We start from the raw sequence: 22342 nt of genomic DNA on the forward strand, positions 1-22342 counted from the left end.
ATTTCTTAATGTAGCTTCAGTTCAATCCTGTTATGACTTCCACTCCTATGGATAGTTGGCATTAGAAATTCTCTTTCCCAGGAGCTGTTACTGGGGCCTTTTCAGACCGCTGTTGCTGCTCCACCCTGAGTCCACCTGCCTGACACTTGTCTGGATGGACATTGTTGAAACACGCAGACTCCTTGGTCTTATTCTAATTATACAGAATCCTGGAGGGGTAGGATCTAAGGACTGTGATTTAACAGGCTTCTCAAGTAATGGGACGTTCAAGTTATGAAAGTAAGTTAATCTTTGGGAGACTTTAGTTAGTCAATGTTTCTACCAAATTCTTGTTTTTTGGTTTCAGAATGTTTCATTTGTCAGGTTGGCAAATGTAGAATAACTACATCTTAGAGTTTAACTGATTTTTTTGTCAGGGACAAGGACAGAATCTCTAATTAGTGGAAAAATACAGACCCCCCCCCCCCCATAAGACAGGGAACTAGATCATCTTACAGTCAGGTTGCCTAGCAACAGGACATTGAGTCAGAGCCCTTGACCCTTTCACCCTGTAAACATCCTATACAAACATCCTGTTAGCTTGCCCCACCTTTTACAGATGACAGCTTCTTGCTCCCCCCACCCTGCAGGAACTATATAAACCCTCCTGGAGAAAAATAAAGTTGCACCTTGATCAGAATCTAGACTTGGTGTATTTCCTTTGTATCTCCTGTCCCTATCATTCCATCCTTAGGGTGGTCGAGAACCCGTTGAAGCCCTGCAGGCGGGGCAATTTTTAAAAATATGTTTAGAGCTACATTTTCAGCCTTTATGTATACAAATAGTTATAACCAATATATCTGTTTATAAAAATGCATTTCTATGTTAGCTTGCCTTTCAATCCAACTCTGCTTTTCTAGGCTAAGTCTGTAACTTAAAATTTAGGTCAGTTTTTTTAAAGAAAAATTAAAAGTTAAAACCAAATATGTGCTAAGACTAGATTAAGATTTACTTAGAAACCCTGCACCAGAACCCGAGGCTAACCATATTCTGAGAAGCAAACTCTCAGTTGTTGGCAGAGATCTCTGATGGAACCAGTCTTCAATAACTGATCACTCCCCACCTTTCCAGAGTCCTTGGCCCAAGACATTTCCTGATTATTCACACTTGGAATTTTTCTTTATTCTTATCCTTGAAAAAAATAGACCATAGCTGTATTGAAGATGCAATTTGTCCTTAGCTGCAAGGGATTTGTTGTTTTTTCAAAAGAGATTTTTAATACTCATCAGACCAAGCGTCACACTGTGAAATACAAAGTGCAGCATTTTTCATTGTACCCACATTATATATAATTACATTTTAATGTTACATGAATTATCTGTGCATTTATTCCTTCTTCTGAAAATTACTAAATAGCTCTCAGAGGCTGTCTATCAATGTATTGTGTAAATGATTTTTAATTTAATTTTTTTCAAAAAGCATTTACTTGTACTATATTAAAAGTGCAACTAGCCATGTACTAATATTGAAACATTCTCTTTTATACCATTTGGTTAACATTATTCTGTTAATTTCAGTATTAGCAAATATCAATTTGGGATTTTATTAAGTGAGTTTTTTTTTTTTTTTTTTTTTTTTTCTTTTTTTTTTCTTTTTTTTTTTTTTTCGAGACAGGGTTTCTCTGTGTAGCTTTGCGCCTTTCCTGGAACTCACTTGGTAGTCCAGGCTGGCCTCGAACTCACAGAGATCCACCTGTCTCTGCCTCCCGAGTGCTGGGATTAAAGGCGTGCGCCACCACCGCCCGGCTTAAGTGAGTTTTGAAGCATAGATTAGGGATTCTACTAAAAGTGGATTAGAGCATCACTCAGATGTGACTTTTGTAACTGTGCAGATGGCTTACCATTGTACCCTGCTGCCAAGAGTGGCACTTTACAAATATTTGTTTAATAAATGAATGAGTTGAGCAACAAACACAATCTGATTATAAAGTAAGTGGGGTGTTTTTAAAATTTGCCTTCTACAACCAATCAGTTACTGTTGTGACTTTGAGAATCAATTTAATTTTCTATATGTCATATGTATTATTTACTCAGTAAATATTTAATGCCTTCTTTGGTCTTTAGCTTATAATTAGCTGAAGTACATTAAAATAAACCAAGAAAGAATATTGTAGAAAAACCTTTAATAAAACTTTGTAATGTTTTATAACTACATTCATTTGAACTGCATCTATAATGAATTATATCAGTCATTGGTTATTAATACCACTTGGTCATTTTATGCCATAACTGGTATGTGGCATTCACTGCAGTACCAGCTGTATCACTTCACATATTCCTGAGTAAGCGCACAGTTGTTGCAAATGTGAAAAGACTTTAAATATTGGAAATAGTGTAAACACATATGTTGAGCTGGAATCACAGCTAGCGTGTGTTTTGAGTGAGTTGCACTAACAGGAACGGCTTTGGGAGTTGGAACACGAGTTCAAACACTCTTTAGTTATCATTCCTCAGAACCACATTCAGAGAGACAAAAGAGACGCTTCTTATTAAAAGAACATTACCTAAGAAAATAGAGTAAAAATGGCATGATTCCCTCTTTTTGACTACTGCCAGAGCTTTAAACATCTGATCATAGAAAAATACCTGATTTGGAAAAAATATCACACGTATTTGTTCTCTTTTGGTACAACTTATACACGTACCTGTACATTGCTTAGGAGATTGCTAGATTTATTTTTACTTATTTTTCTCAGCCTAGAAAATCTTGATTGACATCAATGACTCAAAAGAAATACATTCCTAGAACTTCTATTGAAGATTGGGGGCAGTAAGTTTCCCTAAATGTTTTCTTTTAAAGTGAATCTTTGCTTAAATTTTATTAAGTCATGATGCATTATAGACAAGAAGTTCCTTGCTTTAAAAAAGCAAGAACAAAAGGATAAAACATGCTGAAAACCTGAACACCACATTCCTATTCACATGACTTTAATAATTTATTGAGTGCAGAGCCAACAATATGAAATTTTCATGTATGAGCATCAACCAACCTCATATAAAAGCATCATGAAAAATAAGGTCAGAGATAAATCACAAATGCCAGTGATTCTTTGCTACAATTTTTTAAATTATAGTTAAAAATGTTATTTATAAAGCAAGAGTATTTTTGTTTCTAGAAACTAAACAATGCTCTCATTATATTTAGAATTAAAAAATCAGAATTGTAATAGTCAAATATAAATGTCAACCATAAAATCATCTCTGTTCTGCTTTATGTGCAAGTAAAAGACATATTTCTTCTTTATATTTGAGATCTAGTGGTCTCAAATCTAGTGATTAAGGAATTTATGTTTGGGATAGACTGCATAATCTGTAGATTTCAAAAATATTGTTTGGGTCCTCAATGCAGGTTCATCATTCTGATGTGTGTCTCCCTGTGTGCAGATGGAATCTCATTGGAGTAATGCATTTTACCCCAGGGTTAAGTTAATGTTTTGAGAAATTGTGTGTGTGTGGGGGAGGGTGTGTTGGGTAGGAAGATTTCCAGATGCGTTTGACTGCATTCTTTTTTAGCTAAGAACAACTTAAAGGAGGAAATATCTTTCTTACTGATGGTGCTGGAAGATGAGATACACAGAGTACATGTAGTTCATTTGAATCTGTAATAAATGCATTGCAGTTGGCCTTCCAGAGATGCTGGCTCCCTTTTCCAGCCTGTAAAGGGCACTTCCCACGCCCTAGAAAGCATTTTAATATATTAAGTGTTGCAGATGACAAGTCTTATCACCTGCCACAATTCCTGGCTCATCTCTGGCTTCTCCTTTCTGGTGGAGACAAAGTTGTAAGGATGTTGACAAGGCATTGTTCCTCTCCTGTTTGGAAGCATACTGACCCAGGTGTAGCACAAATTGTTAGAAGGTCTTATTAATAAAAACAAACCCGGAGCCAGATATTGGGGTGAACACTGAAAGATCAGAGAGACAGAACAAGCCACAGCCAACCTCACCTGGCCAACTTCTCAGCTGATCCTGTTTCCTCAGACTGGAAGCCTCTCAGTCCTTATCCAGAATGAATCTCAGCTGAACTCTTACTCAAAAGCCTAAAAGCTTAGCCAGCCAAATGCTTCTAATTTTTGGTCTTTACGCCTTATATATCTTTCTGCTTTCTGCCATCACTCCCTGGGATTAAAGGCTCACTTCCTGGGATTAAAGGCATGAGTCACCATGCCTAGCTGTTTCCAGTGTGGCCTTGAACTCAGAGATCCAGGCGGATCTCTGCCTCTGGAATGCTAGGATTAAAGGTGTATGTACCACCATTTTCGGGCCTCTATATCTAGTGGCTCTTCTATTCTGTTCTCTGACCTCAGATAAGTTTATTAGGGTGCACAATATTTTGGGGAACACAATACCACCACACCCAGGGCTCTTGGGCTTTATTGTTTTGGTCCTCCACGCTGCACTTACTGCTCCCCAGAGGCCATTCCTATTCCTTCCTTTGTTCCCCAAGGAACAGTACAGATCTATCTGAAATGAAAAACAGGAGTGATAAAGTAATAAATGGCCATAATAATAATTGGGGTAGCAGGTATGGGGTGAAGTGCATTCTGAAGAACAGCCTTCTGGGCATATTCTTGGGCATACACTCCTGTGCCTAGGGCTTGGGGGCAACACTGTCCACTGCCTTCCAAAGAAGATCAAGCCTCTTAGTCACAAGGGAAATGGCCTGCTGTGTTTACTTCGAAGATGGGAGGCATGGCTTCCACTGCTGAAAGATACCTCTTATATGTCAGTTAAAGCATTCTACTCAGCTCACCCACCCACTCGCTCCATGTCAGCTTTCTCATTGGTAAAATAATAGTGCTTATCTCTAAGGGACACTGAAAAGATTAACAGCTTAGACTAGCATTTGGCATGCAGTTCTACCAATATCATTTAGCTGTTGTTATTATTAAGAAAGTGACTATTACATGTGAATACAAGCCCACCTTTAGAGGTGGTCTAGATTAGCAGTGTGGAAGGAGGAAACAGTGAATATGATACACTTAGCCGTGCTTCTGCAAAGAAGGATGGGCAGGAGCTTGCTCTAGGTAGACAGTCACTCTTCCACCGTGCCCCTTTTATTTGGTGTTGGGAAGTGGGTAACACAGGAGTCATCTCACTCTGTTCTTCGCATAAGCTGACCAGAGATCATTTCCTTTTGGTTCATTATTTAATTTTTAAATTAAAAAATTTAAATGTGTATAGGTGTTTTGCCTCATGTATGTCTGTGTACCACATGCACGCCTGGTGTCTGCGGAGCCCTGTAGAGGGCATCAGTTCCCTTGGAACTGGAGTTATAGCTGGCTGTGATTGACCATATGAGTGCTGAGGAGCAAATCCAGGTCCTCTGGAGTAACAGCCTGTGCTGTTAACTGCTGAGCCACCTCTTTAGCCCCTGGTTCCTTCCTTAAGAGCCCTGTGTTCAGCTCACCACTGTGAAGTCACAGCTTCCCTCAGCGAACTTGACTCCAGTAATTTTATATATTTACCAGAATTTTAATTTATATAATTTAATAATGTATTATCATTTTCTGCTGTTAGGTTGGTATTGAAATAGCTGACTTAATATTTGAAACTATGGAAGGAAGCCATGTGAAAAATGGAATTATGGGAAGTAGATCAAGGGACAGGTTCTTACAGAGCTTTCAAATGGCAGTTACATTGTGATCTTAGTTGCCCTGATACTCAGGTCTGGTGGCACTTTAAAGAAAAATCAGTAATTGAACACATGATGTTGATGATATTTTGCAGCAAATAAACTCAGTTTGTTTCATTTTCAGAGAAATATGCTTGTTCCTCAGGCTATTTAATCTGCTCTGTATTCGAAAGGCAAACAAGATTCTGTTCATAAGGCAAAATGCTGCAGTGATATTTTTAATATTGATAGTACTGCTTTCTGTTGGTATTTTCTGGCTGTGAAATACATTAAGAGATGAGAGCATCACCACTAATATTTAAATATTAATTTCAACATTTTTACAATTTTCCCTTCTTTGATGTTTGTCATCTTGAGAAAACCAGAAACGTCACCCCAAATATTGTATACTTCTTTGCTGCCCATGCTAAAGGTCTTTTGTATAGTGTGGTGATGGAATGTGCTTGAAGTGAGCAGAGTTTAATGGACTTAGAGCATTTGTGGCCCAGACACTTTGGGGTAACATGCAAACAGCATCCAGTGTCTAAATTTATGTTCTTAAAGACTTCCATCTCATAGTGATTTTCTGCAAGAATGGTATTAGGTTCTTATTGGGAATATTTAATAGAAGCTATAATAGATAATAACTGGCTCTGTAATTAGTCATTTTGAGACAGAGCTGCTCTCTGAGCCACTGATAAGGACTGGATTGTGTCTCTACATCATGTTTTCATTTTGCTGCCACAACCAAGCATCCATATTCATAGTCTCCGGGCACGGAGCTCACTGGCTGTGTCACACAGATGTGGGTGAGGCACGTATAACCTCCTCAGGCCTTTGATCCTGTCTTATTTTTCATCAAGGAAATGGCATGAAGACTTTAGATTGAAGAAAATGGTATAAAATATCTTGGAGACAAAATTATCACAAGATTAGTGTGGCATGTACATAAAATATGTACCTATATTCACATACGAGGTACTTGTGAACGTAAGAAATACTACCATGTTTGATGCTAAATTCTCCTGAAATTTTCTCAGATACTTTTGAGTATTGTGATTAATTGCTGAATTATGTTTTCATGAAAGACCCTTTAAACCTTCATATTTTGTATATTCATATGAATAATACTTTTTTCTAAATTAGATTTCAATTTCAATTACTCTGGCTACATTGTTTTGCTCTATTCTGCCAATATATTTTATGTTGTGACATGTGTCTCTCTGAATCCAACAAAATCGGGTTGGAGCTCTCCTTTGGCCTGGCCTCTGGGTAGCATGGAGCATGGATCACCTGGTATGCAGTTTCTGGGATCTTAGGGTTCTTGGGGAGGCAGAGAAAGCTTTCCCCAGGACATCAGACAGACATCCCGAGGTAGATGGCTTCCACCTCACACCTACAGAATGACTGATATTTGAACAAAAGGTTACAGGAAAGTCAGGCTAGGTGAGAGCGCCTTTAATAACATTAAAGATAGGACGCACAAAGCCCATTCTGGTGAGATTGGATCCAAGGGTATTTCCACTGAAATTTCCCTGGTGGTACTGGTTATGGCAGTCACCTGGAGGTCTTTGAAACCATAGTTCAAATGTAGGGTCCTAATTCTGGATAAGAGGAAGCTTGAGGTGTGGAACAAAGGGCAGTGCTATCTACTAAGGCACATTGGCTTTCTGATTATGGATGATAATACACTCATTATTTCAGCCCTAAAAATACTAGCAAGTTCAAAATTCTACCTAAAATCCATAATGTAGTTAATTTGTCTATCCTGAAGGTACCTAGTGCTGTTCACAACACCTTAATGTTATGAAAAATACAAAACTTGGCTGCAAGGAGATAGGTATTACCTAGGAAACAGTTTTCCAATTTTTTTTTTTTTTTTTTTTTGGTTTTTCAAGACAGGGTTTCTCTGTGTAGCTTTGCGCCTTTCCTGGAACTCACTTGGTAGCCCAGGCTGGCCTCGAACTCACAGAGATCCGCCTGGCTCTGCCTCCCAAGTGCTGGGACAGTTTTCCAATTTTTATCATGAAAATCTGTAAGGCTGCAAGTATCAGTAGATCCTGTGGCAAAATAGATTAAGGGGGTAGGTGCTTAAAGCCATGAATTGTTATTTAAGATTTTTTTAAAAATTGAATTTAATGTCTGAAAGGGTAATGGGTAGTGTCCTATCTTGTAGTGTGTTTGATTAGGTATCTGTTAGACGTGTATAGTCTAATAATTGTTTATTGTTAATATAATCCAAATATTAAATTGTAGTAGAATTTTTCCCTGTCCTAAGTTGTATCTCTTAATTATAACTTTTACTTATACAAAGATGTTTCATCCATAAATAGTTTTAAAGAAAACATTTTATAATAATACTTGTGGAACATTTTAAACTATGTAATTTGGGATGGTAACATTCTGAATCAGTATCAGAAAATTAGCAAAATTTCTCTAGTGGTTATTAGTATTGGTGTCTTTCACCTCCTGAAAATGGATTATCTGTATCTATACAGCACTCACACTCTCAAAGTGATTCATATATAGTTTTCTATTTTAAAACAGTAGTTATTTCTGCCTTTTATTAGTCATCTTCATCAATGAATCAAATATTATGAGACCTATGAGTGCTGTAATTTTTGTGCTAACTTGTAGAGATTGAAATAAATTTTCATTCACAAATGCTAGCTTCAGTTTCTTCTATCATGAGCCAAATCAATACTCCATGTAATAAGTGTTTCCGGTCACTTATTGGGATCCACTTTTAGGCTTTCAAGATTATTCACTTGTTTAGTTAGTGGCAGGTGTGGCTGCAAATGATGAGCTAAGACTAAAGAAATGAAAATAGATCTTGAGCGGTTCGTTGTAGAAAATTCTAAGAGAGTGGAGTCAGGTGAGGAGGGTACACGTGCATAAGCACTGGACTGACAGATGCAGCCCGAGGCAAAGGGGTGCGGAGACTACAGGGCAAGGAGGGAGAGAGGCCTTGGTAAAAACTGCCTCTTGAAAAGATGGAAGTGTGGAATAGGGAACAACAGGGATGGATGGAGGCTGTGTCCAGAGCGGCCTCCAAGCAGATACAGTGCTTTATTTCTGTGTTTTCTTTTTAGGATGTCCTGGCAGGTTAACCAGGGGTTTTAAGCAGAGACAATTGTGAAAAAGAAAGAGGGGCAGGTGAAGAGTGCTCACTGCCTGTGCGGCCTCTAGTCTCCAGTCCATGAGGACATGTGGGCTGCAGGCCTCCTGAAATTTCCTGCATGACAATAGGAAAGCCAGGCTGGAGGCAGTGTTGACGCTGGTTTTGTTTTTTAAAGAATGTTAGCATTTAATGAACCTTCTTGTGTGGCTTCAAAACCGTGACACAGGCACACCCAAACACCGCTATCTCCTCAGCTCTTCTACTGATGAATTCGGCCCTGAAGATCACAGGCTGCTTCGGGAGCTCCCGGTTCCCTGGAATTTAGCAGTAGCCTGACTGCACCACGTCAGTGATGGGAGCAACTCCAGTCTTGTTTTTTGCAGTATGAACCCGTGTCTGCTCGCTAACCAGGGTCCGCAGTTTATCCAGGTTGACAATTGGGCAGAAGCTCTGGTTCTGCCTTACGTGGTAATGTTCATCCCAGCTTCCTGAAAGTTCCCAGCTGGTGTTTGTTCAAGCCAGTCCTGCGGTGATGCATGCCTCCAGCATTTTCTTTGACTTCTGAATGCTCATGGTGCTCAAGGCTGGGTCCATGGCAGCGGATCACGTGGTGCTCACTGGTGGGTCCATGGCAGTGGATCACGTGGCCCCATAGTTTCTGTGTCTTTTTCACAGAAGTCAGAGAGATTAATTTCAGTAGTAATGGTTACTGTGGTTACTAGTGTGTCTGCAGTGGGTTGGAGTGACACACTGATCAGAAAGAGAGGTCTGAAGTTCTACGAGAGTTGGGGCAACATTTCTCTTTCTTAAAAATAAAAATGAATAAATAATAAGGAAAGGAGATAGAGAGGGGCACAATGCACATGTGACGCTGCGTCTCATCTGCTTAACGACAGGGAAATAGAGGCTTGTTCCACACTGTCAACAGAGTAGCTTTTTTTTTTCCCCCAAAAAACGCATTTTCCCTCTAAAAATACTTTAAAATCTCAGGTCTAGCAAACAGAGAAGATTATAATCAATTTGTTTTAAACAAGAGACTGTATTCTCTTAGATGGCCATGTAAACATTCTGCACATGAGAACTTACATGTAAGTCAACCTGCTCTTTTTTAGTTTTACAAACGTTTTTGGCTGGTCTTCTGGTTAGCTTCTCTCCGCATTACTCTGTCTTGTGCTCTGTAAAACATTTTACATATTTAAAGAGCCAGCTTTTCAATGTCTTTTTTTCCCCATGTGTATTTTCCAAATGGAATTCAGCTGACCTAAATCCTGAAGTGTAGAATTTATAGCACGGTTCTCAGGAAAGAACCTGAAGAGGAGACAACCCAACATTATTTTTTGTGAATGAGCTAGTCACTGTTCATTCAGTAAGTATTTATCCAGCTCTTAAAAGTGTCATGACTTTATCTAGACACTCAAGATGTTTTACTGAACAAACATCAGAAGTGCTTACTTTGGTGGTTACATTGTTCTATAGAACAAGACTTAGAATAAATGTAATTAAAATACTATGAGTAGATACATCAATACACTTTGTTACACAATGATAATTACAGAAAAAAGAGGAGAAATGTAGACTCAGCTAAGGGAGGCTGGGAATGTGGGGGTATGGGCAGGCTTGTCTGCAGTTTCAGACAGCAGTCGAGACAGCCTTCATTGACAGGGTGGCATTTGAGTTGAAACTTGAAGGGGGTGAGGGAATTGGCCCTTCAGTTTCCGGAGGGAAAGGATCTCAGGCGGTAGAGATGGTTGGTGCCATGACTTCTGAACCAGGAAGCTGGAGTGCTCGGATGGAGCAAGACAGCAAAGCTGACAGCGCAGAGGAAGTCCAGGAAGAACAAGTAGTCCTTTGTAGGCCACTTCCTCCGAAGTGAGGGCGCACTGTAAGGACAGTGGCACGACCCGTCAGATGTGTGCTGTTAAAGAATCCCACTGGTCTGAAACAATCTGCAGAGGCGAGAGGAGAGCTAAGAAGGCCAGGCTACTGAAATAACGAAACAATCCCTGCAAGAGACAGTGGCTATTCAAAGCAGCAAGATGTGTGGCCAGACCTGGAGGGTGACTTGGGATGATTCAAAACAGAGCTGGCAGGATTTGTTGGAGGACTGTGTGAGGGATATGAAAGGAGCTTGATTCCAAAGGGGGCTGAGCTGTTTGAGGTCTGAATAACCAGAGGCTGGTATTGCCAACAACTGAGCAGTGGGAGGAGGTAGGTATTGAGTGTTGGTTATGTGGAGGGCAAGATCTTGAGATGCCTCTTGGATATCCAAGTGGGGATGGCAAACAGCAGCTTGTTGTGTGTCTAGAGTTGAGAAAGAGGCCTGAACTGGGGATAGAAATTTGGCAGTAGTCAGCTTATGGATGGCATTTAAAACTAAGGGACAGGGACTTGTGTTTCTCAATAACTCTATTTCATTCGCTTGGTGTTTAGAAATGATTTATCAAATTTAAACACACCTAGAAGTGCCGAATAATGGGTATTTGCCAGATCTCAGCATGGATGGGGACTTGTACCTGCCTGGGTTGGTAAGGGAATGAAGAAAAGATAGCTGGGTGGACTGGGCACTTGGAGAGAGCAGCCCCAGCCCCCTGGAAGCTCAGTGTGTTTATTATATACAGTTGAACGGGGAGGCTAGACTGTTGTGCACAGCTGAACATGGAGGTGGGATAAACATATTCAGATAGACTAGGAGGACAGGGTTCATGGCGTAGAGCTGGATCAAGGAGACAGGTTTAGCTAGCCTAAGTAGGAGCAGCCTGTAAGGGAGCAGTCTTCAGGCTGTAAATATTCTGGGGAAGAAAGCTATGGCAGACAATTTTCTGCAAACACTGTGAACATTTGCACTTGGTTCCTGGAGGATGGCTTTGTCATCCCTCTGAGCCTCACCTGAGGAATGCTTTTTCCCACAGGTCCTTGACAAGACCTTACCCCTGTGAATAACACACATTTACTTAGGACTTCACTCACTCAGGACTTTCTCCACTCCCTACAGGTATCCACATCTCTACGAAGAAAATAGGACCAAATGAACCCCATACTGTCTGGGCAGTTCAAAGATGCAGACCTATCAGGCTGTAAAGGACTATGCAATATGTGAAGCTGCCAATGAATTGGGTTCATCACTTGTCATCGTGGGAAGGGACTTTTGTTTTAGTGGGTGGGCACGCTCCTTTGGGACCAGTGCTGAATTTCTGAGAACAATAGAGAAAAGAACTGTCACCCATGTCTTATACTCAGCCTTTCTCCAAGAGTGTTTTCACATTTGTTTTACACAAGCTCTGAGTAGATAATGGAAGACTTATGGAGGGAGGGCAGACATATAAGCTGGAGATGCTGTTTGGCGTGAGGTCACTTGCTTACAGCTCTGACTCGGTGGGAATGTCCAGAGATGGAGCAGTGGTGGGAGGGTAGATAGAGGGTCTTTGCTGGCCGCAGAACATTGATGTGGACTATCCAGGAACCAGATGTTCATAGACTTCTGAAAATGTGGATGCCAGGAGCTCTGTGGAGAATTCTGTTCTCAGTGAGAAAAGGCAAGGCTGTGGTCAGGGCTTGGGAGAGAGAAAGAAAGGAGAACTGCCTTGTGATTATTTACTACATGCATAGTATCGTCTTTAGAAGTTAGAGATTCATAGTGGACACCGTGGCTTTTAATTCTCCCAGTATACTTCATAGTGTCTTCTTTTTCATAAATGAGACACTCCAGTCACCTACCAGTCAGTGTGGAGAGAGCTAAAGCTCAAATTCAGGTTTGCCTCCAATAGCAAACAAATACCCTTGTGGTTTCAGCGTCTTGGAACCAGGAACTTGAGCCAAAGTATAATGGAGTATAGTAGAGCCCATAGCAGCCAGATCTAGATGCATTAGAACTTAATTACTGCCTCTATGATTGCAGGGACATGGAGTGAGGGCAAGTAGGGAAATAAGGGTCCCAGAAGTCACTGCAGATTAGGTGTCCCTGTGAAGGGCACTTAGGACAATGTTAAAATCTGATGAGGAATAAGAGTATCCTGACAGGAAGGAACTTTCCCCGAAACCTCATAAAGCCAGGGGACACAAAAATGATTGAAAAAAATTGATCTTGGTCGAGAGAGCCGAGTCTATAATCTCAGCTCCGTGGGAAAGTGAGGGAGCATCACAAATTCAAGGGTAGTCTGGGAACCTTAATGAGATCCTGTGTCAGAATGTAAACAGAAGGCTGGGGGTACAGCTTGGTGCTTTTAGGAGTACAGGCCTAACATGCTGGAGGGCCTTTCTCAGTCCCCAAACTGTCTCTCTCTGTCTCTGTCTCTCTCTGCCTCTTTCTCCCTTCCCCTCTCACTGAACTCACTGATACAGAGGAAATCAGCTTCCACAGAATCAACCATGGGCTTTGTGCTGAGTTAAGCAGACTCCGAGACCCTGGGGTTAGGATATTATTCTGCAGATGAGGAAATTTAGACACAGAGAGGTGAAGCGGGTTTCCTAAGCCCACGCAGGCATGTGGTAGCAGAGGAGGCGTGACACCTGGGCCTCGTCCCTTACCTACCTTTGCCCAGGAGTCATCCCCTCCATAGCCTTTCACTCTCTACAACAATGTTACTGACTGCTGAGGGTTTTGCTTTATTTTTCCTTCATGCATGTGTACAACCCAGTAAAAGAGCTATAAAATACTGGCCAGTGTGCCTGCCACTTTGGGATCTGAAGGGAACAGAAAAAAAACAGGAGAGAAATCAAATAAACAGTGCTGTGTCGATGTTCACTTTTAACACAACCTACAATCTCAATTTTAGGGAGGAAAATCTCAACTGAAGAATGATTCAGGCCAGGTTGGGTATGTCTCTGGGGTTGTCTTGATAGTTAGTGGACTTAATCCACTGTGTGTGGTGCCCTGAATTGTGCAAGACTGGAGACAGCTGGCTGCACAGGCACAGACAGGCAGGTAACAGTATGGGGCAGTTGCTTCCCTCTTCACTCCTGACGGTGGGTGTGGTGTGTTTAACGGCTCGAGTTCCTGCCTTACCTACCCCAGAATGGAATGATGGGCTGCCATTTGGAGTTGAAAGCCTTCCCCTTGCTGCTGCTTGTCAGGATGTCCTGTCCCAGTGACAAAAGTAAAAGTAGATTAAGAATCAGAAACATTTAGGTGCTAGCCCTGGGTGCTGTTCCAGATATTGCTCATTTTTATGCTGGGATAATAATAGTACTCCCCTCACACACATGCTCTGACAGTTAAATGAGATGCATGTAGGTTGCTGAGCTCAGAGCCCAGATGAGTGATTTGTATTTCAGCACTGAAACATACTATTATTTTTTATTAGGAGATGGAAAGGCAATGTATTTGAACACCCAATGCCATTTGGGAGATGGCATGATGTGAGGCTATTTTATTATACACGTGTCTTGTTTGATGCTATATGATATGAATGTTTCAGACCATTTATTTCTACTCACTGGATGTCCTGGAGTTTCATTTAAACCATCTCATCAGAGTTAACATGACTGGCCATTCTCCTTATTGCCATCCAGTGGAATGACAGCCTTGATCTGTGCACTACCAAAATAATGTCATTACCTCCCTCTGCTGCTTCTTCCAAATGCCATCATCTTTATCTTATCAAGGCTAGGCAAGAAAGCACTATCATAGCAAGGAGGAGGTCATGATCTATTTTTAGGGTGGGGACCAAGATACAATTTTTAGAGGCCTAACACAGAGATTGTGACAAACAGATTGATTTAATCTAGCCTTCCAGAGGAACGTTCAGCTTTGTGGCTGTGAAATCATGTGGACCGCTGTGGTGGTATTGTGTTCCCTAAAATATTGTGCACCCTAATAAACTTATCTGGGGTCAGAGACAGAACAGCCACAAGATACAAAGGCTAGAAAATGGTGGCACTCACACCTTTAATCCTAGCATTCCAGAGGTAGAAATCCCTCTGGATCTCTGTGAGTTCAAGGCCAGATTGGAAATGGCCAGGCATGGTGATACATGCCTTTAATCCCAGAAAGCGAGCCTTTAATCCCAGGGAGTGGTAGTAGAAAGCAGAAAGGTATATAAGGCGTGAGGACCAGAAACTAGCAGCATTTGACTGGTTAAGCTTTCAGGCTTTCGAGCAGCAGTTCAGCTGAGATTCATTCTGGATGAGGACTCAGAGGCATCCAGTCTAAGGAAACAAGATCAGCTGAGAAACTGGCAAGGTGAGGTGGCTGTGGCCTGTTCTGTCTCTCTGATCTTCCAGCATTCAACCCAATCACTGGCCTCAGGTTTGATTTAATTAATAAGACCTTTTAAGATTCCTGCTTCAGACCACTCTTGTAGACTTTGCTCTGAAACATAAAGCACACAGTGGTCCCTTTCTTGTTCATAAGAGGAGCAGGCTGACTCATGCAGATTAGTGTGCTTTGCTGAGAAACTTCAGGGACCCCACGACAAGCAACACAACACATTTCTTTGCTCCTCATTCAGCCAACGAGGGATTGTTTCCATAGTATGGAATAATGTTTTTAAAAAGTGTTTTGTCAGAATGCCAGAACTCTGCCATGCTTTGATAGCCCTCAGGGGTGGGAGTGGAGATGGGGGAGGAGATCTATTTGATGGTACATTATTTTCAGATTTTTAATATAGCTAGAAAATATGTAAATAAATGCAAAAAGGTAGGACTATGAACCAAATTTAGTGCCAGCAATTATAATATTATAAACATTGAAGTTGTGAGGTTTTTTTGTTTCCTCTGCAGTTGTGTATGTGTGTGTGTGTGTGTGTGTATGTGTGTGTGTGTGTGTGTGTGTGTGTGTGTATGCACGCACATATGTACATGTCCACTACAGATAGAGCAAAAATAACTGGTTAATTGGTCCATGACTACACCTAATACTCCAGAGTGTATCTGATCACTCTCACTGTACTAACTGAAGTTTCCTTTCCCCTCCTGTGTCTTAGTTGCGATCTCAACAAGCACCTTCTTTGACGGCTTGCTGGTGACAGGCCTGTATACCTCTACAAGTGTCCAGTCTTCTCAGAGCATTGGAGGCTCCAGTGCCTTTGGATTTGGTAAGCTATCCTGGTAGAAGGAACCAGTTATGTCATCTTTTTTGTTCTGGAAATACAAGTTTTAAAAGTCTTCAGCTTTTGTTACTAAAGAGAAAATAATATAAAATTGTTTGTGTATGTGTGTGCTTAAAATCAGGTATGTTGAACTGTTGGAAGTACTCAGCTAACCACGGTCTTGGGAGACAATTTTCATTTTCTACATTTCTTCCTCTCTCTCTTCTCATTCTTTCCTCCTCTTTTTCTTCTTTCGTTTTGAGCATACATGGCTTCTTCACGTGTGTTTATTATACTTGATTCTCACTCACTCTGCTCTCTCATTGTTCTCTTTCATGCCCCTCCAGTCTTCCAGTAGGTTCCCTTTTCTCCCCCATTTAGTTCTCCCTTCTGATTTCTTACCATGTACGTTCCATTACTGTCTATTTCCAACCTCCTTTAAGGTGTTTTCCCTTCTGATTTCTTACCACGTACGTTCCATTACTGTCTATTTCCAACCTCCTTTAAGGTGTTTTCCTCACACCTCATGTCTACTTTCTAGTTTCATGGTCTATAAATAAACACACAATTTTAAATCTAAGTTCTATATATTTGTGAAACATACTGTTACTTTTTTAAACCTGGCTTTTTTCCTGAACATAATGCCTTTTAGTTGCATCCATTTTTCCAGATAGGTTGTGATTTCATTTATGGCTACATAAAATTGTGTTGTATGTATGTACTACTCTTTTCTTTTTTCATTCATCTGTTGATGGACATCTAGACTGGTTCTGTTTCCTGTGTTGTGAACAGTGCAGCCATCACCATGGATGCACAAGTTTCTCTGTGGTGTGGTGACCCAGAGCTATCCTGGGACATACCGGAGTGAATATATGACAGCTCTGTTTCAGGGTCTTGAGGGACCTCCATGCTGATTTCTATAGTAGCTTCATGTGTTTACATTCCCACCAGAATCAAATGATGGTTACCATCTCCTAACATCCTCACCAAGGAATGACAGCCTTTCTGTGCCCCTCTCTATCTACTGCCATGGTTATTCTTGGTCCTGTGGGGTTTGTGTAAATTTTTGAGTTTTTCACTCAGTTTAATGGAATTTACTTTGACATCCATGCATCATTCAGTTTTCAGACATAGCTATTCCAATCTGTTGGTAAGTGAAAAGTTCCACACTGTTGAATAAGGAAGCATTGCATAAACTAAACTCATCAGTACTTGTTAAAATAACTTGACTCAGCCGGGCGGTAGTGGCGCACGCCTTTAATCCCAGCACTCGGGAGGCAGAGCCAGGCAGATCTCTGTGAGTTCGAGGCCAGCCTGGGCTACCAAGTGAGTTCCAGGAAAGCGCAAAGCTACACAGAGAAACTATGTCTCGAAAAACCAAAAAAATAAAAAAAAATAAATAAAAAATAACTTGACTCTATGGCTATTTATGAAAGAATGTCACTTAATACTTAAATTACTTAAGTAAAGTGTTTGTCCTTAAATCAGAGATCTGGCAGAAGGCTACATGAGAGTCACTAATCACAGAGGATTCTCTATTTGGAAATCTCCCATTTGCCCATATGCTGCAGTATGCCAACCTGGGATTAAATAGATTCTATAGAACATCAAAAATGCACACTTAATATCTGTTTATGTAAGACCCAAAATCATTGCTTTTATGCTAAAACTGTAAAACTATAAAGAGCTTCCTCCACTGCATTATCAAAAGCTACCATGTGCTCATGTTATTTATTACATAAATATTTTCCTCTGCAAAAGCTCATGTCCAGAGCATCAGAGCTGGTGCCCCATCAATACTTTGTCTACCAAGATAAGGTCCTTGGCTTCGGAGTTTAAAGGAACCGGTAGGCACTTCACTGTCATGCTTGGTTGTTTGACATTGGGAATGATCCCATGGAAAATTTTGATCTGCTAATATCGACTCTAACGCTAAAACTCAGGAGGAAACTTTCTTCTCAGGTATAAATAGTCCATTTATTTAGCCCCATCCTTTTTGTGCTCCTCAGAGATGAAGTGTCTAGCTATAATCATACTTATAATATTTGTGCATAAATGTTACCACTTTATTATAGCAGAACTGAACCATGTGGCTGCCCAATTTAGCTGATAAAAATTCAAGACTTCCAGTTCAATGTGGATTTTAGATTAATTTTTATTTTATATATGCAATGTTTATATTCCAGGCTCTACCCTAGTACAGTCCAGTTTCAAAAGCTCTCGAGTTATGGTTTGGTAACTTTTAAAGCTCCTTAGATGTTCTAATTATTTTTCAAATTAATTAATTAAAATGCTTTTGTAGTCCCAGTTAGCTTTCTTGGTTACCTTTCCTGTTGCTGTGATAAAATACCCTTACAATCGCAACTCCAGGGAGAAAGGGTTGATTTTGGATTGTAATTGGAGGGTTCAGCTCGCCATGGAGGAAGTGCTAGTGGCAGGAGCCTGAGGTACCTGCCATGGCATCAATAGTAAGGACACAGAGAATGAGGAATGCATGTGCTCAGCTGGCATTCTCCTTTTAATGTAGTTGGGAATGATGCTGCCCACTTTACCTCACAAGTATGTCCAGAGGCTTGTCTCCGAGGAGGCTAGATTTCATCAAGTTGATAACGTTAAACACCCCAGTCACCCAGGTTGGTCTTGAGTCCCTACAGTGCTCCTGTCTCAGCCTCCCAAGCCCTGGGAGTGCAGAGTGAGTCACTGAGCTGGCCTCTTGTGACTTTATCCAGGACGGAGACACTGCTGGATCTTCTGCTATTCAGCATCAGCATTGCCTACAATACGTCTGCACAGTTCTAGGATTACTCCAGATGAGGTGAATCAGAAACTGGGGTGTGAGTGGACAGGGGAACCCAATCCTCATTTTAAAAAACAAATGTCTTGGGTGATTTGATGTCTATCTCCACTAATGCAGTGGAAGTACAGGTAGGAGTTAAATGCCTGTATATAAATGTAATAGCATGGAGAGGAAACTGATGAGATATGAAATCTAAGAAAATTTCTGTTATGGAGTAGTTTAGAGGTTATGGTGGGATGAGACTGAAGTGATATGGTTCATTCTTTGATGCAGAACAAAAGAGTTGTTGAATACACAATTTGTCATTAGTCTCTGGCTGTTTTGATGGAATTTTAAGCATGGTTTGCTTGGCATTTCCAACATAGAGGATTAGCGTGTGGTATGCTTAACCAGCTGTGACAAACAAGGGAAAGGAAAGCATATAGCATATGAGCTTAAATAGATTTTGGATACTCTTTTTTCCTACTTAGAGTTAATTTTAATTGTATTAATTACAATAAAGTTGCAGCTACTCTCCTGAATATCAAATGCATATAAGAACAGTCCAAGTAAGGCCATAATTATTCTTCAGATACCATTGTAGAAACGTAATTTTACCAACATAACTACAGCCTTTCATGCAAAACAAGAATTCTTTAAATAAAATGCATGCCTTGCTGACCAAAAATAGACAAATGCCTAATAGCCAGAAATACATTAAAACAATAGCTTCCCAAAGATGGCATTGTGCACGGCGATGCCTGCTTTGAAATGCCTCATTTTGCTTGTCAGTGTAAGAAAACACTCTGCCCCCGGGAAGTGTGACGCTTAATTATGGATTTCTCTTTGTGTATCCCAGGGGAAAAAAATAAAAAAAGCTCCTTCCCCTTGTCTTTGGCTTTGAATTCTATCTAGCTCAATCATGTAAATCTTCAAGGCTTATTGTGGTTGCTCAGTGAAGGGGGATTTGAATATCCTTTCATATAAAATTGTTCCTTTGCTGGAGCTGAACTTCATTTTACTCAATATTTAATATTCTGGCTCTAAAACTAGAGATTTGATTCAATTTTTGATATTCTCGCTCTTAGATCTGAGAATCAGGTTGACATAGCGGATGTGTAGTGACTATACTTGCAGTTAAGTTCCCTATAAACTTACCTGATCAGCCATCACATCTACCATGTTAGCAGTTGTGTGATCAAATGTTGGGAGTTCTGGGTAGCTTTCATTCCTCTCCTTTTGGGTAGTACCAATTAGGCATCTAGTCATTTAAGCTATAAAACTTTTAAAATGGCAAGCTTTGATGAAATCGAAGCTTGTTGGGGGACTTTAGTGAACAGATCCTAAAGTATGTGTGTGTGTGTGTGTGTGGTGGGGGGGCGCTTTAGTGAACAGATCCTGAAGTATGTTCTTTTTTAGTTTTTTTTTTTTTCTTAAGCATTCTTTGAATCACATTTTAATGGCTATTAATAGATGGTTGTAAATTAGCTCCAATACTACCTTTAAAATATTAGCATGAAAAGTTTTTAACTTTATTGTTTGACTTTTTAAAAATATTATTTGACACCAAGGTATATTTACAAAATATCTGTTTTAAGACAGATCTATTAATACATGGGTCTCGGGTTCATAAAAAATAATGTGCTTCATCAGTGGATTTAGATTTCATGCCAAGGTTTCATTGCTACAATGCAATTTTTTGTTACTACTTTGTTTTATTGACACTAAAAATAAAGACAGAAGGCCTGTTAAGCTAACTTTAGGTTACGCTTCATAATAGAACTAAGTAGAACTGTTACAACTTTGCAAAGTTTCACTTGGAAGCTCTTATTCCTCTAACCATTTGATGAAGTCAGTCAGTCCTAGCTACTGTGTCTGGGTCTGTGAACCACACACATTGTGGATACAGGCTCATATTTAGGGCTTATTATTTATCTATACAAACAAACTGCCACAAGCAATTTCATTAGGTAGGGCCCCATGTGGTGGGCACAGTCACTTGCTAGCCTAAATTAAGGTAATGCTTTATACCTAAAGATCTGGTTAAATTTATTTTGTCTGTGTCTTCATAAAGAGATGTGAAATAAATGTACATCGTTGTGTAATTCAAAGCATGACCTTTTATTGGGTCTGGTAAATGATCTGTAATTAACAAGAAAATTCTAGGTTAATTAAACAAATTACTCTAGTCAGTAGGACAAGGAGCAGAACTGACAAGGCATAGTACCACCATTAATTTTTCCTATTTGCTGGGTATTAATCCAAGCATGGCTTTATTCATTACATTTGGGTATGCTAGCGGCTATTGCCATCATCAAGAAAAATCTTATCTGGTTAGTATTTGACATATAGCAAAGAATTCAGAGATATTTCCTGACTCCTAAGTAACTTAAAAATCACCTACTATAGGGTGGGTGTGATAAACTTAAAGTGGAGTAATTGGTCAACAAATGAGTAAAGGACACAAGGCCTGAGCTGAGGTGAAGGAGTAGAGAAAAGCAGTCCCCTGTAGTAGCTTACTATGTGATCTCTGGTGTGGGGCAACTCAGCTTCCCTACTGTTTTTTTGCTAACTTAGGTGACATATTCACCTTCTACAGATCTAGGTGTTTACATTTGAAAAATCAGAAAAACAGTGTGGCCCACTTCACAAAATTATTGTATGGATTAAATGAGATCATCCATTCCAGTGCCTGGTATATATGATATGCTCAAAGTAGGCATTCTTTAAAGCTCATTAGAAGTGAGAATTATTTCTCTGAGAAAGGCAGTAGATGTCCACTCTAAATGGATGTTTGGAGCAGGAGTGGACCTCAAGGAGAGCCAGGCTCACCCCAGCTGTCAATGTACAGGTGGGGAAGGAGGGCGCAGAAGGCCAGCTGGTGTGTGTGACACAAGGCAGAGTGAGTGTGAGGACTGAAGCCAGGTGTTCTGGCATCATGACCAGTTCTCAGAGGCTTTCAGAACAGAATTCAGGAGGGGCGAGATGGCTCTGGGTTAGTTCCAGCCCCAGGACTCACATGGTGGACAACTGAGCTTCACAAGCGTCCTCTGAGTACCACACGTACTGTAGCACGTGCCTCCCCCAAATAAGTAAATAATGTTTGTAGCAATAGAAACAAGAATCCACACACTATACGGGTATCATTTTAAAGTATACATTTCGTTGCTTTCCAGTGTCTCTACAAGATTTTACACTTGATTCCACTATCTGGAGTCCAGAATAATCCAAAAGAAACGGACCCTCGTCACTCTCCAGTTCCTCTACCTTTGTCTCCAGCAGCTACTCTGCTTTCTGTACATGTGGTTTTCTTGCTTTAGATGGGTATTATAAGTGGAACTATGTAGTACATGGCCTTTTTGACTTAGTCTGTTTTCAAAGTTCATGTTGCTCTGGAGTAAGTATATCATTCCTTTTTATGATGACTAATATTCTAGTATATGCATATTTTGTCTTCTATATAGTGTGTGAATATGTGGAAGTTACCAGCTACCAGAGAGGTGCGAATTTAGAAAAAAAAATATTTAAAAGAAATCACAAAACAATAGGGTCATCAGAATCCTTTAGTACTTACCAGTGGCTGTACAGCCCCCATAGATTAAAATTAATTAGCATGTCTGATGACTCTGACCTGAGGACAGTCAAACTTACAAGACTCATTTATCGTCTCCCCTCCCCTCCTGCCATTTGTTAGGCCATTGTAGTTGGTTTTCACCTCAGCCCTGTGGCCTCAATGTACACTGTGGGGTAAACAAGCAAGGCTCAGCCA

The 22342-nt window shown here is 40.3% G+C and overlaps 1 protein-coding gene across 5 annotated transcripts in view; it reads left to right on the forward strand.

Moving 5' to 3' along the window:
• Positions 1 to 22342, forward strand: part of Reln (reelin) — a 460226-nt gene that overhangs the window by 63972 nt on the left and 373912 nt on the right. For all 5 annotated transcript variants that reach the window (XM_052719248.1, XM_052719250.1, XM_052719251.1 and 2 more), the window contains exon 2: positions 15693 to 15803. In XM_052719248.1, coding sequence (XP_052575208.1) covers positions 15693 to 15803 — 111 coding nt within the window. The remainder of the gene's footprint in view (positions 1 to 15692; positions 15804 to 22342) is intronic.

This window comes from Peromyscus californicus, unplaced genomic scaffold, assembly GCF_007827085.1.
Source record: "Peromyscus californicus insignis strain IS unplaced genomic scaffold, ASM782708v3 Scaffold_6__1_contigs__length_162567912, whole genome shotgun sequence".
NCBI classification, from domain to species: domain Eukaryota; kingdom Metazoa; phylum Chordata; class Mammalia; order Rodentia; family Cricetidae; genus Peromyscus; species Peromyscus californicus.